General features: G+C 42.3%; 1 protein-coding gene across 2 annotated transcripts in view; it reads left to right on the top strand.

Moving 5' to 3' along the window:
• ZNF277 (zinc finger protein 277) overlaps window positions 1-20,888 on the top strand; it is an 81,898-nt gene extending 61,010 nt beyond the window's left edge. For both annotated transcript variants that reach the window (XM_033088118.1, XM_033088116.1), the window contains exons 5-12: window positions 5,730-5,821; window positions 7,360-7,470; window positions 9,839-9,971; window positions 14,927-14,994; window positions 16,250-16,346; window positions 17,945-17,987; window positions 18,880-19,054; window positions 20,449-20,888. In XM_033088118.1, coding sequence (XP_032944009.1) covers window positions 5,730-5,821; window positions 7,360-7,470; window positions 9,839-9,971; window positions 14,927-14,994; window positions 16,250-16,346; window positions 17,945-17,987; window positions 18,880-19,054; window positions 20,449-20,635 — 906 coding nt within the window. In that variant the 3' untranslated portion in view covers window positions 20,636-20,888. The remainder of the gene's footprint in view (window positions 1-5,729; window positions 5,822-7,359; window positions 7,471-9,838; window positions 9,972-14,926; window positions 14,995-16,249; window positions 16,347-17,944; window positions 17,988-18,879; window positions 19,055-20,448) is intronic.
• The last annotated feature ends 3,639 nt before the right edge of the window (window positions 20,889-24,527 follow it).

The following is a 24,527-nucleotide window of genomic DNA, read 5'->3' as shown; positions in this document are numbered from 1 at the left end:
TGCTGTGGAAAGCGCTCTGTTTTGTGTGGAACGTGACTCTATCTTACTTAAAGCTAATCTGCCTCCCTGACGTCTGGGTGAACCTGGCTTGAGCCTCCCCCGCCCCAGGTGAGTCCGGACATGCACCCAGAGCTCTGGGCTGCTCACATGTCGCTGATCTCCCTGGGGCCAGGCGCCTGCTGTGTCCCTTTGATCTTCCGCTCACTCTCACTGCTTTTAGCTACAAAACACAGATCGGGGTAGAGGTGTGGGTGCACCGTCCCCTCGTCTTGCTGTCACCCTGTTAAACCCTTTACACTGACAAGCTGGACCTGTCCGCCTCATTCTCTGGCCATTTGGCTCCTTCCGCGTTTGGGGGCTGCTTTGAATACACAGCCCTCATCCGAAACAATTTTATATTACATAGGAAATATAAACCGCGTCAGTAACGGGTAATCAAGAGTTTTACAGAGTCCTCTGAGAAGTCCATTTTGATTTTCAGGAGAGCATTCCGCGTTGTAACGTGTGTGCTGTTGCACTTGGGGTGTAAATTTAGTTGTCATGCCTTTATGGAGGACCTACTGTAAGAAACTGCGCATCTGGCGTAAAGGACCTCAAGTTCTGTTAGCACAGGTGGGTGGGGACACAAGCAAAACAGGTGCCGCCACAATGCTACAACCGTCCCAAAAGCATGTATCACCTCTAGCGCAGAAGTGGTCCGCGACAGTCACCTTCATGGTTTGCAGAATGTTTCTAAAGCAGATAGAGATAACCAGAAGCTAAGTCCTAGAGAAGTGGCATGCCCAAGGCCACATAAAGAATCCGTCAGTGACAAAAACAGGAGAAGAACACAGATCTCCTGAGTCCCAGGGAATTGCCGCTCAGCACACAGATGCAGCGTGTGAACTGAGCTCTGAAGGACGAGGGTGGAAAACTCCAAGAGGCAAAGACTGATGGAGAAAAAAGAGAGCAGTGACTCCAGGCACTTGATTAGCTTGAGAAACCCTCATAGGTGCATGAGGGCTGCTACCACAAATAATAATACACAAATAATTAGAGTGGTGTTCTTGCTTTTCCCTGTAACAGGGTTCACGTGGCGAAGCAGTGCAGGGAAGGTTTTTGGGGACCCAGGTTAGACTCAGGTGCGAGGCACTGTGAGTGCCGTTCTAAAGACGGGGTTTTCTTCAGAAAACGGAACTGTCTAGAGTTGCTTAAGTCTTGGTGCAGCCCTAGTTCTAGCTCCAGTCACTTACAGATATAGTCATCACATGTTTATAGAGGCATTTTTAAGGCCCATTTGCAATCAAATTTTGGCTTCCATCCCTCCGGGCATGCATCAGGTAAAGATGCTTTGTAAATGTATGTACAGGGAGAGTCTCTCCTATAAATCTGTCCATCTGGGAACTTCGGTAGATCCAAATAGCAGAGGACGCAGAAGTAAAAGACAAAGCACTCCTACCAGATGACTAACTGCCACAAAGCCCGGCCGGACAACATAGTGGGGGCTCCGTCTCCGGTACCAACCATTTGACTTCCGTTTATCCGTAGAATTTGATTATCTGGGCTTTGTTTAGTGGATTTTGAGAATTCCTATAGTTTTGTTCTAGGCTAAGGAGAGAACCAGGGGTCTAAAGAGCACATAGCAAACAGCGAATGGGAAGGAGGGGTAGACAGGGGACCCAGTCGGAGGACACAGAAGTAGCCACAGCAGCAGTGGTGAAAAGCTTTGGCGAGTAAGAAAAAATACACAGATGGCCATGAAAGAGAGGGAAGAAAATCAAAGGAGAACACAAGCTAGTCATTTGTTAGGGACCAGGGATCCTACAAGTAAGATGTCTGTTGCAGTCCAGCATAGTGGTAATTGTTCACTGCAGGGACCGTGCCTCATGCACAACAGGTGAATTATACCTTGAGTTTGGCAAGTACAGAAAACATACGATATGTCTTGGAAACCATCTTGTGCAAAGCTATTAACCCTTTGAACACCAAATTAAAATGTCTACAGTCTAGAAAATCTGTCCAGAATCCCTCTTTTTCTAAAAATTTAGTCAGGAATAAGGCACAATTGTATTTGTATATATTACCCATCCTGTTATTTCAGTGTGTCCTCAAGCCACAAGCACCGAGAAGCTAATCCATACCAGAGGCATGTAAACGTAACTTTAGTGTGGACATTTTGTAAGACAGATTTTTATGTTGCCCTACCTCTCCAGATCTCCATCCCCTGGATTCTGAACTTGTTTGTTCACTACATAGGAAGTTCACTGTTATGGGCTGTGTGTCTGCATATGCTCCAGTGGGTACCTTCGGAGAAAAAGAGCAAATGTGGTATCCTGACATTAGCACCGTCTCTGGCACCAAGTAGCTATGTAGCTTTAAACAAGTCACCCCAAGATCCATTTATAGGGAGTTAGGAAATAGTTCCATGAGGTCCCTTTTCATTGTCACACTCTAAAAAGCCAGTCCTCAGCAAGGAAATCCTACTAGAGAGGGTAGATGTGGTTCGTAGAAATAGAACCAGGTGTTAATGGGGAGACATCAAGAAAATAGGCAAGAAGGAATCGGCAGAGTATTCACATTATTGCAACCACAGGTGTGGCAAGAATACAGGTTAGAGCTCAACAGTCGGAGCAGAGTCCAATGACACTGCATGACCCAGTCACCGGGTCCACTCTTCCCCTAATCAGCTCGTCCCTGCATCAGTGATATTCAAGTGAGAAAATTATGCCGCTGCAATGAACAGAAAGCAGAGGTGGGAATAGCAAATGGTGTAAGTGGCTCCCTTGAAGGAAGGTCTGGGAAAGAGTCTAAAAAGAACGCGTGTGTGATGGACAAAAGGCAGATCTTGACAGCAAGGTCGGGTGAAAACTAAAGGATGAAAGGAGCTTGCATCCTGCCAGACCAGGGACAACACGGCTGCTCTACAGCCGCCGTCTCTCACTGTGGTTGGAACGTGCAGATAAAGTTGCCGAGAACCACAGTGCCATGTCATCACCATGCGAGAGGAACTCCAGACAAGAGAACAAGAACAGCATGGTTTTCGTTACTGGCCATGAAAGCAGCTTCTTGCCTCATTGCCGGGGCTACCCCAGGCTGCCTCTGATTTACCAAAGAGTAGGTCAGGCCCTCCCAGGAAGAACCAATTTCCGTACAACTCCAGGTCTCTACGCTCAGGTGGTGCAACTCAGAGTCACCTGATAAAACTGAAGTTTGGCTAAGGAAATGGCTTAGCATCACTCTGCTTTCGACTCACTAATCTTTTATGTGTGCATTGAGTCAGAACCAAGAAAATATTGAGTAAGATTTTTCTCTCGCCACCTTTGGGTTCTCACCAGCGTGAGAAATGTGAGCCAGCATGCTGATTTTTAAGGAGCACTAGTCGCTCTTGTGGGCTGAAACCAGGAGCAGGCAAAGACAGCAGTGCTCAGCCGTGCTGCAGGGTGGTAATACCGTAGCAAGTTTACCGTAGCGAGGAGCTGGATAAATTCCGTACGGCCTTTCTGGAAATGTATCAGCAAGCATCTCGAGGTATTAATCCACTGAAGAACAAAATTAAGAAATCACCATGAGAAAAACCAATTAATTCAATGGACTTCTGGTTTCAGCCAGCATAGAATAATGGGTATCACACTTCCCCCATAAACTATAAGACAGCTTTCTATATTTTATCTATCTGCTAGGTTTTGTTTTTGCTGCTAACAAAGTCATTGATATAGGGCCCTGAAGTGTGTTTCATTCTTTTTAGTCAAACCATGCATGTTTGTAAAAGTTCAGTGTTCTTTTCCAGTACCTCTTTTCTTTGACTTTCACTGTCAATTTCATTTTTTATATAAAGCTCACTTAAAGAGCAGTAATTAAAGTTGTCTGGCACATCAACCTTACCCTTTATTTCTTTTGCTTTCGTCTGTCCACTTGCTACCAGCACAAAACACAAAACCCTAACCTTCATGATCTAAAACGTGTTCTTTTGTATTTCCTGTACGCCTGAAGTGTCAAGCAAGTTCCTTCCGTCTGCGTGTTGGAACTGTGGCATATTCCATAACTTCCGTAACTTCTGGAATCTCCCCTTGGAACTCCTCTGTACATGTTCAGTTCAGTATTTGCACAGAGTCAAAGACTCCCAGTGCAGACTTCCTGAGCTCCTTCTCTGCAGCTGTCTTCTCTCTAGTGCCTTGGCCCACAAATTCCACTCGCTTTCGTATCCCGAGCTCCAGTCTCTTTTTCTGTACCCAGTGTGGTAAGTATAGTTCGTTTGGGTTTAATCTCCCTCTGTTGCAATTGGGAAAATACCACCCCGCATAAAACTGACAAGGACCACAGCCTGTGCTGTCAATGATCCAGTATCTGAAAACATAAAATATAGGAAGCAGTTTGTTTTATAGTTTACGGGGGAAGCGTGATATCCATTATTCCATTATGGCTCTGAAACCAGAAGTTCATTGAATTGATTTTTGTCAGGGTGGCTTCTTAATTTTTTTCTTCTTCAGTGGATTAATATTTCTAGATCTTTGCTGATGCATTTCCAGAAAGGCCATGTGGAATTTATTAAGCTAGATAACCAGCGCATTTTCATGCTGTTCTATAAATACTTATAGAATCAGTAATAAATTTCACGAGGTTCCTGTTTTGAGCTCCATGTTATAAGAGAAGCTGGAGAGTAGCAGCAGATATCATATAAGAACAGCATAAAGGCTTTCTTTTCAAATCAAAGCGTTTTCATATCCTTCAGAAGATAAAGCAGACAGCAGCCACCAAAGAGATGATGGGCAATTCGCGAGGAGAGTGACACTGGGTGGATAACAATATTGTCCAACATTTAATAACCCAGGCACAATTTGAACTCTTTATATAAGTTACCTGATTTAATCCTGTAAACAGTGCTGTGAGATCACATTTTTATTTTCATCTTAAAAATGAAAAAACTGAGGGTGAAAGAGGTTAAATCGAGTACAAGTGAGAGCCAGATTTCAAACTGAAATCTGGTCAGTGTTCAGAGCCTAAGCTCTTAATTGTACCATCGTGTAGAAACGGCTGCATGATAGAAATGGGAATCAAGTTGAATCTTAATGAACGGGCAAAAGTGAAAAAGAAAAGAGAAGTACAATGACCTCAAGGAAAGCTGATGTGTTTAGCCACTCTAATTAGAGCAGGGTCTAACCAAAGCATATTTTAAATTATTTGAATTAGAGAAAACAAGGTACTTATGCATGTAAACAGTGTCTAAGAAAAGCTTTTCTAGCAGAAAAGAGGATGGATTTGATGGAAAGAAGACTGGAGTCGGGGAGACGCAAACTTACTGAGAGTAACCACCAATGACTGATTAAGAAGCAGACTCAGGGTGATGACACTGGGACTGGTGGAGAGAAGTGGTATGAAAGATAGCTCCAGAGAAAAATGGATCAGAACTTGATTACAAACTAAACTGAGAATCACAGAAAGGAGCAAGTCAAAGATCCCACCACATTTTTGGTTTTGAAAAACGGTGAGGATGGGAGACGAGAAAGACAGGAGGAAGGGCAGGTCAGGGAAAAGATCCTGCCGGGGAGTTTCCTGCAGAGCTGTCCACGTGGAGGGTCTGCGGGCATCGACCAGCAGGGAATTGGAATTGGAATGCGACGCTGGGAGTGTCGGCCTTCCTATACTCCCTTTGTGCTTCAAGCCCAATTTCCTTCGTCCAGACAATGACATTTCTTATTGGCTAACTATGCATTTATTAAAGAGAATATTACATATCTGTTGCTACTTTACAGAGAGAAATTCTGGAACAACAGCAACAAGAACGAAATGATAACAGTTTTCGTGGCATTTGTATGTTTTGCAACGAGGAATTCCTGGGGAACAGGTCAGCCATTATACATGCTTTAAATGTTATCGTTTTGCATCTGAAAACTCATCGAAACGTCTCTGATGCTTATACAGATTAATTTCTGTGGGTTAGCACAGGACCCTTTATATTGTCAGCAGTAATTTCTTTTAATATGCCTAACATCAAAGACGGACTGTAGTTGCTCTAAGCAAACTAGGGGAATAAATTTTTTAAATGCCAAAACTAGATTTGTGTTTAATGTAAGACTTTTTTAAGTGGCTGACAGGCAAGACCCTATGCAACAGACACACCATCCTATATGAACTTGTTAACTTTTAGCAGTTTTTGCTGTATGACTTTTGAAAATTAAAAATGACGAAACTCTAAGGACAAAACCTGGGGAGTTTGTAATTTGTCATTAACCCCAAAACCAGCTGGTGTACTGTAATTCAGTTCTAATACTGACCCCCCCCAGAGTTAGCCTCAAACTCTGCAGGTTTAATAGCATCGTCCCCAACAAGACTGCCCCCCACAGACACCAGTGACAAGTTCAGGGGTTCCCACGAAGAATCTGCATAAGCTCAGCAGTTCACTGGAATGACTTACAAAACTCCAATTTTACATCCAGAATACAGATCAGGGACAGTCAAATGAAGAGACACTAAGAGCAAGTCTGAGAGGTCCTGAATGCAGAGCTTCTGTGCCCTGCCCCCAAAAATCAGGGTACCAATGCATTCAGTCACCAACCAGCTGTCTTCACTGTGCTTTGGTGTTCAGAATTTTTAATGGGGCTCCATTATACAAGCACGATTGATTCAATCATTGAACTTCTTCTCCAGCCTTCTTCCTTCTCTGGAGGTCAGGCTAGCTCAGAGTTTTTCATGTCTTGTAATTTTTTGTGGAAACTCAACAGCTTAAATAATATAATTTGGGAACTCTAGAAATCAGATCTTCCCTCACCCAACCATGGTTTTTGCTGTTGCTGCTGTTCATGTATTTGATGACTTTCCTGGACTAATTCTCTAAGTGTGTATTCTTGGTCATGTGTAACAGTTACATAAATTAAAATGTGCCTTTTCTGCATAAACTAATCGACAGGCTGGTCATCGTGTACCCAGGTTATCCTGACCCTTGCCTGTGATCAGATGTGTTAACGGTGGGTTCCAGGCCTCTGTCTAATGATAAACTGACTGAATGTTTATGAGCCCAGGTCACAGCCGGTCATATTTCTCTTGGGCAATTGTCTCTTCCTCTTCCCCACGAGGAATTGCAAACGTGGGCAAAGCACAGCTTATTTAATAATTTAAAGGATGGAAACCTAATTCACCTGGAGAGTGTACCTGTCCAGTGGCAGAGAGTGAAACACACCTGGGACTCTTTTAAAGACTGACGTAATTATATGTGTACTTACATACTTTATAACATCACTTTTCATAGCCCAGGTGTGTGTTGCAGTGTTTAGCACCTGCCTGTACTCTGATTAATGTTGTTTATCATTATACGAATGCTGTTGCTGACCTGATTTCTTCCTGGATGATTTATAAATAATACAAATTGCTGAAATTTCTTCCTAGATCTGTTCTTTTGAACCACATGGCCAGAGAACATGCTTTCAACATTGGGCTGCCAGACAACATTGTAAACTGCAGTGAATTTCTACGTACATTGCAGAAGAAGCTTAACAAGTAAGTACGTTTTTATAAAACACAACCTAAAGCTATTAATCTTGGACTTGGCTGTCCATTTTTATAAATTAATAGTCAGAAGTAATTAAAGAAATGGACTTTTCTCACTCCTCACGTTGGAGAACTTCACATTTTGTATGGCAGTCCTCATTTTGTGTAGCTCGTATTGCCTTTTAGTGATTTAAATAAAAATGTCAGATATCCCAAACAATGTACGTGCCATATAAGGCATGTTGTGTAAGGTATGAAGAATATACTCACCATCCAGCCTGAGAAATAGAGCATCAGTAATTCCACTGACTCTCCTGTGTGCCCTTCCTCATTAGTGTTTCCCCCAGAAACCACTACTCTTCATTTTCTTTTTCTTCTCTTTTTTTAAAAATTATTATTAGTTTCAGGTGTACAGAGCAATGTAATAGTTGGACATTTACACCCCTCACAAAGTGATAACCCCCCCCAATCTACCACCCCTCTGACATCGTATATAGCTATTACAGTTCCACCAACCCCATTCTCTGCACTGCACTGCACATTCCGTGACTATATACAAATATATATAAAACCACAGTCGAGTTACAATTTCTTTAATTTTCACTAATTTATCTAAATATTTAGTAAATATATTGTCAGATTGTGCTGTTATTCAGCTCTATGTGAGACATATGATGCCAGATGCATTGGTCTGCCTTTCAGTATTTATCCATATTCATGTATCACAACACCCCACTTTTCCCAAGGTTAGGTTCTGGCAACCTTGGCCATCAAGAGCTTAGCTAGTAGACATGAGGAAGGAAATTCTCCAGGTTACCAAAATGGCTTTCAAACATCTTCCCACTTTTCCTTCTAGGAAAGGGTCCATGATTTGTGTTTTTTTTCCTCCAACCTACTTTTCTTTATTTAAATATATTACTATTACTAAAGAGTATGGTATCTCAGCCCACACCGTATGGAGCAGTGACATTAGAAAAGAAGTATCAAGTGAGACAGATCAATTATGAAAAATTCTGAATTCAGATTCTGCTATCAACACTACATTAAAACAAATCCCTTCAGTCTTTTATTGAATGATACTTCGTTTATAAAATAATACCAGAATATCCCTAATCAGCCTTATCACTCATAAGTTGTTTACTATAAAAAATATAGTTATTTCTATGGCATGAGAAATAGTTGAAAGGTATTCAGTAGAGATGAAAAAATAATTCAGAATTGGAACAACTGATGTCAATCGTTTGAGAGTTTTCGTGTAGGAGGGAGATTAGACTGATTCTTTGTGTCTCCAGCAAGTAGAATGCTGATGACTGTTGGGTGAAGTTACAGGGTAACAACTGTCAATCTTGGTATGAGAAAGACATTTTGTTAGTAATTTGTTCAAAACTAGTGATCACTGCCTCGTTAGGTAATAAATGCCAAGTCAGTGGAAATAAATATTCGAGCAGAAGGTACATGAGAACGATAGGATAATAACTAACATTTATTGATATATATACACACACGTATTAATATGTACATATATATTGCATATAACGCATAGTACATATGTATTTGTGTTCATAGATATGTAAATTATTCATATATATAAATTGTATATGCATAAATATGTATAAGTTATCATAAAAATTATCTGTAACATAGGTATTACTTCAGTTTAGAGGTCAGAAGATGAATGGCAACAGAGAGGAAGTTCCTGGTAGGAGCTGGAGCTAGAAACCACTCCCTGCACATCAGCTGGCAGGACATAGCAAACCATGGACAAATCGTTGTCCTCGGGGGAGGCAGCCAATGCTAGTTGTCGTTCTTCTTATTTAAAGAACATGCCTTCATTTTCATGTTTAGAATAGGTAATTTGTAGTAAACCACCAAAATAATTTTTGGATATTAGCTCTTTGTCACACTTTTAACTAAATAGCCAACTTAGCCAACTTGAAAATGAACCGTATTTCCCCGAAAATAAGACCTAGCCAATAAGACCTCGCCAGACAATCCGCTCTTTTTGGAGCAAAAATCAATATAAGATCCGGTATTAGATTGGATTGGATTGGATTGGATCGGATCAGATCAGATCAGATCAGATCAGATTAGATTAGATTATGACCCCGTCTTATAGTAAAATAAGACCAGATCTTATATTAATTTTTGCTCCAAAAGACACATTAGAGCTGATTGTCCGCCTAGGTCTTATTTTCGAGGAAACACGGTACAAAGCCAAGTAAATAAAGTGAGAGAGGTTCTGAGAAGGATGTCATATCCCATTTGAAGATTCTGTATGACCTAAAATGAGTAAATATGTCTCAATAATAATAAAGCGCGACTAACTGCAGCAACTACCGAGCGACTTGCTTCATCTGTCAGTGTCTGTTTCTGTCAGCTTGCAGTGCTTGTACTGTGAGAAGACCTTCAGGGACAAAAATACACTTAAAGATCACATGAGGAAAAAGCAGCATCGAAGGATCAATCCCAAGAACAGAGAGTATGACCGGTTTTATGTCATCAATTATTTGGTAAGTCTTTCTCTTCATAGTTGAAAATTTGATTGCATTTCCGCAAACAAAAATCTCTCTAAGGGCCATCTAATATTTAAACAAACAGTTACTACAAAGGTCAAACTATAATTAGGTGTACTTCCAGAAGTGATTAGTTTTAAAATGGTTTGTTTACAAAGCATGACTTGATTTGTGAGTTGTTTATATAGTAAAAATGTCACATCTCTAGAACTCACAGTGATGTTGACCAAAAAAATAAACAAATATAAAGCACTTGGGTCTCCACACACTGTCCCCCATTTATTGTATCATCTGTTACCTTGAGGTCAGACTCATGGGTTCTGTTCAAAAAACATCTGTTGACTTCTGGCTGTGCTAGGTGCTGTGCTAGATGACTCTTGAAAAAAAAAGAAAAAAGAAAAATCTCTTTTCTCTTCCTCTCTCTCCCCATTAAAAAACCCTCCCCTTCTCCACAAAATAAATAAATAAATAAATAATCGTGATCATTCTCTTGGGCCAGCTTATTTTGCATGGAAATTTTAGAGAAGCCAAGTCACTTCAGTAGGCAAGAGGACTGCGAGGTGTTTGGCGTAGGACGGACTAAGCCGTTACCTGTTAGGGATTTCCAATATGCTGAAAGGTTTCCTTGCTCAGAACCCTCAGTTCCACTTACTGGCCTCTGTGGATTACAGGTCCTTTGGGTTCAGAAAAGCTGTTCTGTTGGAGGCAAGTGTTGCTACATGGGAATTGGTTTTCTCCTCTCACTGTAAAAGAATTGGAATTCAAACCCATTGTCCACACGAAGACATACTTGAGTATAATCAGCCATTTGACCTATTGGACAGAAACTAGCATATCCTGAATTTCATTGGAAATCTCTGCTCCAGGGTGGTATTTTTGTCACTTCTAACTAACCCTTATAGTGTTAAAGTAAAATTCCCCTTGAAGCAAGTTTAGCATGTGTTTGAAGACTGACTGAGAGGTAGCTGGGTATACGGCAAATGTTTTACACCTAGCTAAAAGCAAGGGCCCCTTTGAGTCCGTCAGTCTTCTCTTTAAATCACTCGGCCATTAATTCCCAGAGCAAACGCTGCTGCAGGGCCCAGCCCAGTCCGGTAGGGAGTGGATTTCTGTGTCAGCTCCAAGGAGTCGTCAGCTACCGCATACAGCTATGGAAGCAGTGTAATAGTGTTTCCTCCTGGGATCTTTTCACGTGATATTCAGGAGCTGGGGACCAGCATTGTGTAGCTGGTGCTGTTTATCTTTCCGCAGAGACTTCAAAGGCACTGCTCAGTCCAATTCTGCTGGCACTTTTAGAAAAGCATGATGCTTCTACTTCAGGACTGAACCTGTCTGCAAGGGCCGCTGTCTCTTGGTGAGCGAGCTGGGTTAGTGTGGCAAGAGTCACGGCCTGAGAGCAGCACTTCGAGAATTGCAGAGGCTTTAGTAACTCCATGAAATGAAAACTAAATCACCTCGGGGTAATAGTGATGGAAGTAATGTGTTTAACCAGCAGCGTTTGAGTCTGCTACGCGCGCCAGTCACTGTCGAGTATTTATGTTGTCCCTTCACCTTAACCACAGGCCTGTGACACGGGTTTTGTCAGTGTCCCCACTTTGTAGATTAGAAGACTAGCGCGCGGAGAGATTGAGGAATTTCCCCAAGGTCCATCACTGGGAAGTGACTTAACCTCTCTGTGTATCACTCTTCTCCCACTTTTCCTCAGCTTTTTACAACGGAAGTGATACTATGCCCACCCCTTACTCTTTGGGTTGGGTTTTTGGTCAAGTAATGGTGAGGAATTCATGAGGATCTCTTCACCCTCCCTTGCCTATTCTCTATTGTAACAAACTAGACTGTGAGCCACGGTCAAAGTGAAGCCGACCTCCGTGAGCCCTTCCAGGGCTCCGACCCCGGCCTTACCCGTCTTAGCTGCGTGTGCTCTTCCGCTGATGGAAATAGCCAACAGTGAGAATGATTCTTTTAAAACCTGAAATGTGTTATGACGCTTCAGCATTTTGGAAATGATGCGAACTCACCTTTGAAAAAAGGTGAAGAAGCTAGTAAAGTCTCTAAAGCTGTGTAAGTGTCCTAAATTAGAGAGTTAAATCAACCTAAATAACATCCTAGGAATACTGTTGTAAATAAAAGGTGTAACAACACAGAGAATGAGGGTAGAAAAGACTGTTCCGTATCCTAGTAGTGTGGAGTTAGAACAGTGAGGACCAGCGGCTGCTCAGCATTGTTTCAGCTTGCTTTTATATATTCATTATATTAATGAAAAATGTTTATGAAGAATAAATTCTTCTGAAAGCTTATTTAAGCAATGGATAATGACATTTTTTTAAAGGGAAAAAAGAGACTGAGATGCATTGAGGGCTTATTCCTCTTCGGTAAAGGTTTGCAGGAGAGCGTGGTGTGGACAAAAGACGGGAGGTGGGATCAATGGTCGGTGTCCACACAGACGTTCCTCACATCCTCTTCCCTCCAGAAGCCAGTTCATTGGCTTCCTACATTCTCCAAACATTTGACTGCCTTCCAGGTACCAGATCCTGGTGGCACAGAAAGAACAATCCAGCAGACAAGCCAGGTGGTTGATTTGAATTACTGCTCACTCTCAGAGTTTGTAGGTTGGTGGGGCAGACAGACATTCGAGCACATTCATCTCAGCTCCTCGTGGGGGGTCCAGGTCCGGTGTCTGAGCGTGCCTGTGGCAGGTTGGGTCGTGCACCCACAGACTTCCTCACCTCCACTCCCGACACGGTCTCCAGACCAGCGCTGAGGGAAGCACCCACGATACTCCTAGCGAGATGCACCTGATAGTCGTGAAAAGGGACAAAGAGGCTGGTTTGGGCTCTCCTCTGACCTCAGCAAGTCAACAGATTCTTTTTCCTTCTTAGGTCAGATCATTTCTATAATGTTTAATAATTCATATCAGTTTCTGAATAATAACAGACTTGCAAATGCATGAAAAGCTGCTTGCACAGCCTAGATCACCTACTTGGAGTTCTTGCTCTGTTTTCTCACAAACATGAGGGTTCATTGGAGAGTGGTGATGGTTAAGGGGACAAGGTCCCGGCAGCTTCACCTTCTGCCACCCCTGCCTTGGAGAGCAGCACCACTTACCGCCATCATCCAGGTGTCAGCCACGTGCTCCGAAGGTGCTCACGTTTCAAGCCCTGAGTTTTTCTAAAGGGAATTGGTTTTGCAGTGGTTTTATTATTTGATTTTAGTTTTTATTCTTTAAATATACAAAGCCATTTTAAGAAAAGTAGACTTTTAACCTGTTTTTCATAGCTTTGTTACAGTTCTCTTTAATGAGATAATTCACATCTAAAACACTTTTCTCTGTTTCTCATGATTTTTTTGTGTAAGCACATATAAGTGTGTGTGCTTGGGGGCGGAGGGATACTGGGTGAAAGGGATCTTTTTTTCCCCGTGTTTTTCGTCATCCTCTCCTAGATCATAAGCCATCTGATGCAGGGGCTTGAGGGGGTGTTCTGAACATCTTTACTGACATGCCTTCCAAACTTTGTTTTTCTTGTATTCTTTGCCTTCCTGACATGATTCATAAGCAGGCACAGTATCTTAATTAGGGAGTTATGTGCTTTGTTTTTTTTTTGTTTTGTTTTGTTTTTCCTCTTTCGGTCTTATTCCTGTAAAAATCATATCTTTAATTGTACCAAAGCACAGCAGTCTAGGAAAGTCTGGGCCACTGTCACTTGTTTCCTAATATGTTAATGGACAGAGGTCCGTTTTCTTCTCAAGTGGTGAGTGGTCAGTGCTGTTGCCTAGATAAACCCCTACATGTGGTGCTGAATGCTGAGAAAGTTGCAAAATAATGCTTTGAGTTTGAAGTTTGACAGACATATTTTTTTATTGTTGCATTTGGCTCCAAACCTTTATTGACAAGCAGCATTTGCCCATATCGCTGAGAATGGGAAGAACACAGGGGCCCGTCCTTGAATAATGCCTTGCCTCCAAGTCCAGAGACACCAAGTAATGCATGAAAGAGCTAATTCGTCACCAGAAATTCCAGCTAACAAGGATCCTGTTGGCAGTTCAGAGGCCACCCTGCTTATCCGTAATGAGGTTCAGACACTTTGTGACGACTCTGGGAAGTACATTAGAGTCCAAATTAACTCTCCTGTGACGTTATGGTAAATCTCTGCATGTCTGAGTTTATGCAACATTTAGCTGACAGATGACAGCTTCAAAACCTCTCGTTAAGTTGATGAATGATAGATTTTCTTTCTTCCTTTAAATCATAATGGCACTTGAAGCTCTTCGTTTTTAGTTAGATGAATACCTTTTTTTGAGAAAATAGTGTTCACCACTGAGAGTGAATTTTGGTTGTTTGTTTAAAGAAAGGATGTCAAACAAGGATATCTGTATTTGTAGCAGGTCACGCTGGGCTTTACTGTAGCCATAGTTCAGCTGCTTGAAGAAGGGTCCATTCATGTCCGAGCATCCCTCCTCAAGGCACTGTCTGCTTGTGCCAGACGTGATGGGAAGACTGTGGAGAGAGAGCAAGTGGCTCACGGGAGAAAGGAGAAATGGTTGAACCAGAAGAAGTCATTGCTTAGGACTCCACGAAGTTTTGCTGGAACTGTGACTGAGTTTGCCAGACGTGGTCCTAAAAGGGTGGACTTTCCCCATCCAGAAATGGTGGTGGTTTTTTCAAAAGAGATCCTGATGTGCATCCAGGGTTGAGAAACGCTGATTTGCATTTTAAGAGAAAAGAATTTGATTGACAGGGTATTGCTGCTTCTCCAAAAAAACAAAAAAAAAAAACAAATTGAAAGCATTTTAAGGTACATGCATCCTTCCTCCTCCCCAACATAACCGTTTTACTATATCCGGCTGTGTTGTTTTAAAACCTTTTGAGTTTGGTTTGGTTTTGTTGTGTACGTTCTGTGTCTGTTTCCCCTCCCCTCCTCCACGTCTCTAATCCCTCTGTTCTTCCTACAAAGGAACTTGGGAAATCGTGGGAAGAAGTTCAGTCAGAAGATGATCGCGAGTTGACAGACCGTCAGGAAGAGTAAGGCTCGTGATTGCTGCTGATTCACTAGTGTTTACAGAGCAGGAAAACGGTTCTTTAATTATCTCACAAAGACCTTCTGCTTTGAAAACAGTTGACTTTAAAATTGTCATTCTGGAAAGACAGAATAAAAGAAAGAAAACCATCCCTCTAAGCCATGCATCCTTTCCTGTAATATAGCAAAAAGTTGAATTCAAAATAACTTTGATAGAAAAGTCAGTAAAGCAACTGTTATTCTAACTGAATAGTGGCCTTTTGTCACGAAGGCCATTAATGAACACAGAAGTAACATGTAATTCAGAGAAAAGTACATTTCCAGAGTGCTTGGCTGACTGGTGGGCTCCCAGACCTAGAAGTGGTGTGATCGTTGAACTTGCCATGCCGCTCGTCACCAGAGGGGAGAAAATAACTGAATTGAACTTAACCTTTTTCTGTGTTCATCCCACTGGTGACAAATTTAAAACATTCACAACAGCTCCTCTGCTTGAAATCATAAGCTTGAGAAGTGACCTTTTCAACCTAAAAGGATTCCCTGTTATTCATCTTCTTTTCATTCAATGCTGTTTGTTCTTTTCCTCTCCCGGGATTTTGATTTTCCCGGTTTAGGAATGACAAGAAGGTGGCAGTATCTCCAAAAATAAATGCAAGCGGAGAAAATGGTTAGAGAAAGGAGGGAGGGGGACGTTCTGTATGCTTCTGGAGTTCTTTATCTCCAGTGGAACACCAGATGTAACACCTGCCCCATTCACAATGATCAGTATTTCCCCCGTGAAGGAGACACGGTTTCCCTTTTTATTTATTTGTTTTCAATTAGCGCTGACGCTCGATCCGGCTTGCTTTTTCAAACCCCATTTGTCGTGCAGAAATGCATTCGCGGCACCCACCTCACAGCAGGCAGACTTGGTAGCTATCTTAATGAGAGAGCGTCCCTTCCCCTCATGTGTCGCCTTTGCAAAGGAAACCTAGTTGTCTCCGAAAGACATCGCGCCAGCTCTGTAGTGACAGAGCCGCTCAGAAGAAAGGCAAACGTATAAGAAAACGGAGCAGCACCTGTGTGCTGTTTATATTCATTTCATAGTGCTGCTTCAAATTTCAAGAGCTGTATCAAAAATCGTAATATGATGTGACAGTCTTTACAGAAGTGTCCGAGTTGAAAGAGATGAGCAGGGTTTCCTAGGGAGGATGAGGTGATGCGAGTCACTGTCCCCTCTGAACAAAGTGAGTCTCCACATTTGCTGTTTTCTTCTTAACACAGGGACTGGTCTGATTGGGAAGAACATCCAGTCTCTGCTGTCTGCCTGTTTTGTGAAAAGCGAGCGGAAACGATGGAGAAATTATGTGTCCACATGGAGGTGAGGTGCTTCATTCACTTGGGTTTTGTGTTGTTCTGACACCTCCTCAGACTACACCTCATTGTTATCCCATCCTTAAAAGTACTAGAAGCAAGGCAGACGAGTCAGGCCAAATCCATGCAGGAGAACCAGAACTCGGGGCAGTGTAGTACTACCGACCGGACCTGGGGGAGCTGTCACTGTGGGATTTCACAGACCACTGCCGCCATCCCACCCTGAGATGCTTATGGATCCCGCTGGCTTAGAATGCAGGATCTGCAACCATGATTACCAGTTCCCAGACATGCACAGGTTCTGAGTCTTTTCCCAGTGCTTCCTGTGCTGGTGAACAAGCAGGAAGGGAGAACGCTGCCATTCACAGAGCCCTGGGGGGCTAGGGGGCAGGGGGCACCGAGGTGGAGGGGGCACAGGGTGTGGTCTTGCAGCTCCTTTAGCTACAAGGATTTGGAGAGAAGAAATTTGGGAGAATTCCCAGTTTGTGCGTTCCCTCCTGGATGCCATGTTTATGTTATAATGAAGCTTGAAGCTAGTAGAGCTACACCCGTTTCCATGCCAATATATCTGAGAGGTGACACACACCCTGAATCTCTGAGCCTCAGCTGGAGGGAGGAAAGGGGACGATCTGCTGATTCCCGACAGTGTAGCACCTGGCGGGTGGAGGGCTGGTTATAATAGAAAAATACTACCCCATGATTCTGACGTGCTCGCCCTCCCGGTCCCCCACCCCCTCGGCTAGCCGTGGCGCAGGTTCTCCTGTTTTACCACCGTCACGCCACTGACATTCAGAAACACTGTTCCTTTCAGTACTGTAAGGACGCAGAAGGTGTTCAAAGGCCACGGGCATCACCCTCCTGAAGGCAGGAGGTGAGTTTCTCTGAAACAGGCTGCCACTAGCATGTGCCTTTACGTCTCATTCTCAGTACCCTCATATCTTTGAATTGAGGGGAGCCTTAGTGCCTGTACCCTGCGTAGCGACTCCCTTAGAGCAACTGCGCCCAGCGTCCTCACCTTGCTCAGTGGTGACGTTTGGCCCGCCTGTGGTGCCACACTAAATGCCTCGCGGGGAATCACATGGTCTTCATTCTCTGTGAACTTGGAAGTTAGAACATTTACCCAGAAGGACAGTAGCAGGGGTGGAACAGAATACAATAAACTTCTGCACTGTAGAATTCTATTTAATTGATGGGAAAGTGAGTGAAAAGAAACGTGCAGGCTTCAACAGTATATTTGACAGCATCGAATGAAAAGCAGCCATTGTACAATTACTGTCAGCTTGTGGAGCAAAGACTTACGTCCGTAATGATAACACAGAAAGGTCGTATCTTACGTAGAGGCTGGGACACTTGTCAGACTGCAGGATGAGACATAGTACACTGTAAAAACTGGAGAGGAGCTGGGAATAATTGAAATGTTCTAACTGGTTGACTTGACTTGTTCGCATGTGGGGGGAAGTACTTAGATTTCAGACCTCAGAAGCAGAAGGTGGTGAACTGAGACAGTTTCCAGCGTCCAGACTCCTGTGAATACGCTGTTTATAACGTCAGCTGGGAAGATTAAATAATTTGTGTGCTCACAGATATATTCATTCCCCTTTTCAGGAAGCACACGAATTTGATCTCCTCAAAATAAAGTCAGAGCTTGGTAAGTGTGGTTGGGACATCATTTCTCTGGCACGGCATTTCAATCCGCCACCCTGGAGGTGAACAGCACCCGGGCACGACGTGTCTCCCCCAGACAGTCTTCACGCTCCAGAAGCAGCGCTTCGCAGCCGTTTCGAACTGTGACGTTCAAATGTGGTTTTTGATTTCATATAGTCTTAAAGAGCATGGATTTTGAAGTTCAGATTCTAGCGCCTGCATTTACTGGCCGTGTGACATTGGGCCGCAGGGGAACAGGATACTCACATGTAGGGAGTGGCTCGTGTTTGCAGAACCCCTGCCGCACTGCTTGGAGTCAGCTCGATGATTTGTTCTAGATGCACCCAACTGCACCCTTCTCGGTATCACTATGGTAGAAAGATTAGGGACATTAAACCTGAATTACTGACCTGCTGATGGATCCAAGACAATAAAAAGTTCACTCCCCACACCTGAGTTCAGTGACTACTTCCCTGGACTCTGGGATATGTTCTGCACTTTGCTGCTCTTATAAACAGGTATATAATGAGCTCAGGAGTGAATGTGGACTCTGGACCTAACAGACTGGTGTCCTAGCCTGGCTCTACAGCTCACTAGCCGTGCAGCCTTGGACAGTTCCCTAGTCTGTAATGTGGAGATGAGACCGCTACCTCTGTGCTAGGGTTTGGGGAGGATGAAACGTATTAATACCTGGCAAGTGATTAGAACAGTGGTAGCACGTAAGCCCTACGTGCGTAACTGCTGGCTGTTGTTATTTGGTGCCTATTATTATGCTTTATAATTGTACTGCCTCTTCGGGTGGGTTAATAAAGAGAAGTGGCTCTTTTGAAGAATTATAACAGTGCAAAAACGGGTCTGACCAGTTGTCAGATGAGTCTGTGTATTTTCATTTTCAGGATTAAATTTCTATCAGCAAGTGAAACTGGTCAATTTCATTCGGAGGCAAGTTCACCAGTGTAGATGTTACGGCTGCCGTGTGCAGTTCAAATCCCGAGCAGACTTACGGACCCACATGGAAGAAGCTAAACATACATCACTGCTTCCTGAAGTAAAGATATGGGATCAACCGGAGTGAGTACTGTGCAACCACGTGCACACGAAGAAAGAAACGCATGTTTATTGTAAAATGTGAAAATCCTCGGAAGCCTTATTTTTAAAGTAACTCCTCTTTTTACCAATGTAACCAGTTGTTTCAGATTCTGTGGTGTAGTGATATACATCTCAACAGATATTGTATTATAGATTTTTAAATTGTGTTTTGTTAACAAAATATTGTAAACATCTTTTCATATCTAATACACATCTACTGCATCATTTTTAATTGGTGGCAAATACCAGATATTCCATTATATGATTATATCCTAATTTGTTAGATATTTGAGTTGTTCCTTACTTTTTGCTCTTATAAATAGTGATACAATGAATATCTTTTTACCTGCATATGTTTGCACACCTATCTAATTATTTCACTTAGATAAACTAGAAATTACTACGTTAAAGAGTATGCAGTTCCTAGTGCTTTGGTATGTATTTTGCATTTTGGCACATTAAAAGCATTAAGCAGTCGGTCTACTGACGTGTACCTGGGGAGGCATTGTCAGACTCCCAGCAACCGTTGGCCAGTGCAGCCTTCTCGGCTGGTTCTCGTATCACTCTGGATAACCTCAGCTGAAGTAACCTCTGAGAGGCTGTGGGGTTCTAGCTGCCTGGAGGTTCCTCTATTCTTAGGGAATGTTACGTCAGGTCACCCCAAAACTCTAGGCCAAAAGCTCTAATTTTCCTCTTTAAAACAAAATCCCCGATTTGTGAGAGGCAGACTCAGCCCTATGTTGACATGGTACCTTGTTCCTATAATTCTTACATGGGTTGAAGTCTAGCGGTAGCCTAGAACTGACTACAAAGTGTCCAGACAAGGAACCAGAGTAACAGACGTAAACCTCTATAGATGTTTTATCTTTTGATCACCTAGAATGAAGGAACCAGTAATGATTACATTGGAAAAGAAACCGCAAGGGAAAGCAGTTGTTTTCATCAGATAGTTAAAGGATTAGTGTACGAAAAAGTAGCTGTATTTGAATTTTGTTAACCTCGAGGGAAGACCTGGGACCTCTGGGTAGAAATGAAAGGGGTGTCACATTTAACGCCATATGTCACTGTTAGCGCTAACTAGAGCTGCCCAACACTCGGGTCAGCTACCTTTCACGACAGTGAGTTTCTTACTACGGTAGATATCAAGCAGAGGCTGTTTGCCAACTGGCAAAGATACTAGGAAGACTGATGTCAGCCAGTAAAGGTCAAAGTGAAAGTCATTCAGAAGTTATCTCCCTCACAACCATTGCAAAATGCTGTTGACATGGTTGGCAAGGAAACCTAGCAAAATTATAGTAATGTGTACATTCAGCTGCCTAGAAATTTTCTGGACAATTTATAATTTGGTTATTCAATATATATATGGTTGTTTTCAGGTATTATTTTCCAACCTACGAAAATGACACTCTGCTGTGCGCACTGTCTGACAGTGAAAGTGACCTGACGGCTCAGGGACAAAAGGGACATGTTACCATCATCAGTGAAGATACATCTAAACTGCATGCTTTGAAACAAAGCAGTATTTTGAACCAGTTGCTACTACAGGAGTGCTTGAAAAACTAGAGGAAATTGCCACAGAAGCAATTTTTCATGTTTTTCTCCTATGAGACAGACACGAAAAAATAGTTTAAATGTGTGACTGTCAGCAAATGATTGGTCCTTGGTGAAACATACTTTTTTGAAAAACAAACACATTTGTTTCTTTTTCCAAAAATACAATAGAACGATAAAATGAGGGTTTTTTTTAATACTTTAGCCCGCAAGTTTTATTATGTAATCGTCGTAAATGATCTCATTTCATTAGACTCATAAATATCTGTAATAAAGACGTGCAAATCACAAAGAAATGAAGTGTTCAAATTATTTCTAAACCAAATTTCAACCAGTAGTTTCAGTCTCTTCCCCACAGGCTTTCTTCATCCAGTAAGTCACAGAATTTGACAGATGTGTGCTTTGTGTACTGTGCTGGGTAAGCTGGAAAGGTAGTGACCGAACAAAGAACCACAGAGGACAGATCCAGATAATGATAAAAAAGATCCAGATAAAAACGGTCAAAGATCTGGATAATGCACAAATTGGACACTGTGTCAGAACAATCAAGATCTGACGATATTATCATTACTGCTTTCTGCCTAGAGTTGCCAAACTCCTTAGAAATGGATGTAAAGCCAAATAACTTCACTTTCCCCTGCAAAATATGTGTGTGTGAGTGTGTGATCTCACTAACAGAAGTACCATTTTTAGAAAGCATAACCACATGCCATTATGACATCTCACAAAATTAACAATAACTTATTAAATATGTTTCCAGTTTACCCTACTATTATCAGTTATAAGTATTATAACTGATACGTATTATCAGTTATAAGACAAATATTGTGTCCATCCTGGTAAGATGCAGAGAGGAGGGTGAGACACTCCTTTTAAGGATTCTTCCCAAAATGCATGATGTGAATATAATTAAGAAACACCAATCAAAGCCAAGCTGAGGAATAGTCTACAAAATAATCGGCCTTTCTTCTTCAAAAACCAAGGTCATGAAAAAGTCTGAAATACTGTCCCAGACTAGAGCTACCATAATGTGTAGTGCTGGATTGGATCCTGGACCAAGAAAACATGTTTTGCTATAGAAGATATTAGAGGGACAATTGGCAAAATTTGAGTAAGATCTGTAGTAAATGTGATGGCATAGGTGCTGACTTCCCGATTTTGATCACTGCCTGTGGTTACACCTGAGAATGTCCTTGTCCTTAGAAAACACACACTGAAGTATTTAGGAGTGAAGGAACATTTTGCTGGCAAGAAGCATTTGCTAGAAGGTGCACCGTCTCAGGGATGGTAAGCATGGCCAAGAGTGGCCACTCAGTAGACTAAGTCCCAGTAGTCAGGAGACAAAATCGACTTCCTGCCTATGGGACTAAGGCTGCGTGAGAAAGCCACAGAATTCTAGCACATCACTGGGGAGCAGGTGGACATACACTGTTTGAAAGACCCTCAGAATATGATCTTAGGTTGAGTTAGTGGGGAAGTGGAAAACTTCCCCTTTTACCCTCTTAGTTCTTCTGGCTGGTCAAATAATTTAAATGACCAAAAACAGATTAACAGGAGAAAAGAACCAAATTTAATTACATACGTACATACAGGAGTCCCATAAGAATATAAGGCCCAAGGGCAAATCAGGCAGTTGAAGCTTAAATGCCACCTTGAGCTAAAGAGAAAGGGAGGGTAGTGGTTGGGACTTCCAAGGGGAGGAAAGTAATTCCCATGGAGATGGAAAAGCAAGTGTTTGGTAAATAAGTGTTTGTCCCCCCATCTTTAATGAGGGGACACAGAGAGGACTTTGACCAAAGGGGCCTTGCTAGGTTCCTCTCGCCTATCACACACTAGTTTGTATTAAACTATAGTTATCTCTGATGACATCTCCCTTTTAGAGCAGGTCTTCTATCCAAATCCTTTCAGGCAGTTAGGGGAAATGTCAAAATTTCTTCCCAAGTCTTTTGGTTCTTAAAAATAACCAGCTTAAACTAATCAGTATCCCAAAGAGGCATGTTTTGGGGTGGCAAACTGCTTGCCTTCAAGTTCCACCAGAAACAGACCTTAAGATAATCTAAGTGCACATAACTTACTTGACAAGCAAACCCAGGAAATACCAGTATATGAAGTGCAAAAGTGAAAAATGAAATGGAAGGAACACAAAACTGCATTATTAATGAAGGATTACCGCTGTGGGAACTGGGGCTCAACCTTCCTGAGGACCTCTGGAAGAATGCACAGAACACTTCTTAGAGTTACCCCCCCGCCCCACCCACCACCACCACCTGGGGGAAAAGTTGGGACATTTATCCACCAGCCAACAGTGGTCAAGATTGAGGAGTGCTCCTGCGGGTAAGAATTCCCTGGCACTTCCAGCATGCCTTGCACCTTGGTCTAGCGCCCTCAGGAGAATGGAGAAGGTGCTCCCACAAAGACCGAGGAAGGTGTAATGCAAAAATGCCCTGACAGTAACTGCTACAACTACAGGTGTCGCCTTAGCACAAACGAAATCGTTTTGTATAGTGTTTAGCAGTCCTCTCAACTTTTCCATGTCTCCTCTCACTTGTCTCTCAAAACAATGTTGTCAGGTATCTAGCTAGGAATTTTTTCCCTCAAGGGAAAAGAGATGAGAAAACAGGATCAGAGAGACGGGGATTTACTCACAAGGAAAAAAAACAGAAAAATAAAAGTAGTATATGGCAATTTAAAAGGAGACAAAGCCAAGTCCTGAACTTTTTTAATGAATGGAGGAATTGCAATTCTTTTTGAGAGAAGAGAGTCAAACTTTCAATCAGAACAAGAATGACTTTAAGGATTTTGCTGAATTTATATGCAGAATTAACACACCGATCCTCTTCCATCAAGGGCATCAAATTGCAGATATTGTTTGCTTAGTCGGCAAAAACAGCCAGCCTATATCCCTGAAGTTTAATTCAACTTTGAATAAGCTGTAGAAAAAGGATAGCTGGAGGATTAAACCAGGAGCTGCAGTTGAACTCACGCCTTATAAATTGATATTTTGAAAAGCTAAAGCATGTTCAATTCCTGCTGATAACAATTTGCAAGATTGAATGGCATTGTAAGCATGTTAACTCAAACTGAAAACATGCAAATAACTTAGTACAGTATTTATTCACAGTGTTATAAGATTCAAGGGAAACTTTCTTTTTGGGCTTGTAAAATTAGACTACAAAAACAGCTTTTTGAAGATATTCTCAATTGACTTGGGTTCAGGGTGAGCGGTAAATAAAAAACTAACACCATAGATTGTGATTTTGGTGTTTTCATCATTTGGAAAACATTAGAAGATCAAAAGAATGTGCTGTGGTAAATTGTAAAACCTAAAAAATATTTTTTAAAGCAGGAGGAAAAAGTGAAAGACAGACCAAAAAAAACAAAAATTGATCTCTTACTCTCACAAAAGGAAACCCACTCCAATACCTCCATCACTGCCTACAAAAATGAAGTCCAAAGCTTGGCATTTGAGACCCCCTAGGGTCAGACCAAAACCACCTCCGCTGACTCCATCACTCAGGCCAGTCAATTTCATCTCCAACATGCATCTCAGCCCCATCTTGTCTCGGCTGAATTTCTGCAAGTCTCCCAGTTGGCCTCCCTCCTTTCTTGTTGGCTCCTCCAATCTGTCCTCCTCACAGCAGCAGGAGCGATCTTTAAAGACCCTTTCATCGTAAAGTGAACTGTCTTGGTTACTTACTCAGCATCCCTTTCTCGTTTCTTCCTTCCATAATAGTTGCCAAGTTATTTGGGGGTGGGAGCACTTCGCTCTCACTGAGTAGCAGCCATGCCATTTGTGATTGACCCCAGTCCTGGCTTCAAAGAAGGGGTCCTGATTGGAGTAAGCACTTCACTGCAGAGATGGGCTTGGGCAGAGATCTGCAGAGCAAGTCCACACCCACTGTGA

Source organism: Rhinolophus ferrumequinum, chromosome 20 (assembly GCF_004115265.2).
Source record: "Rhinolophus ferrumequinum isolate MPI-CBG mRhiFer1 chromosome 20, mRhiFer1_v1.p, whole genome shotgun sequence".
In the NCBI taxonomy this organism is placed as follows: domain Eukaryota; kingdom Metazoa; phylum Chordata; class Mammalia; order Chiroptera; family Rhinolophidae; genus Rhinolophus; species Rhinolophus ferrumequinum.
Note: the sequence above shows the minus strand (reverse complement) of the source record. Positions and strands in the feature narration are given on the sequence as shown.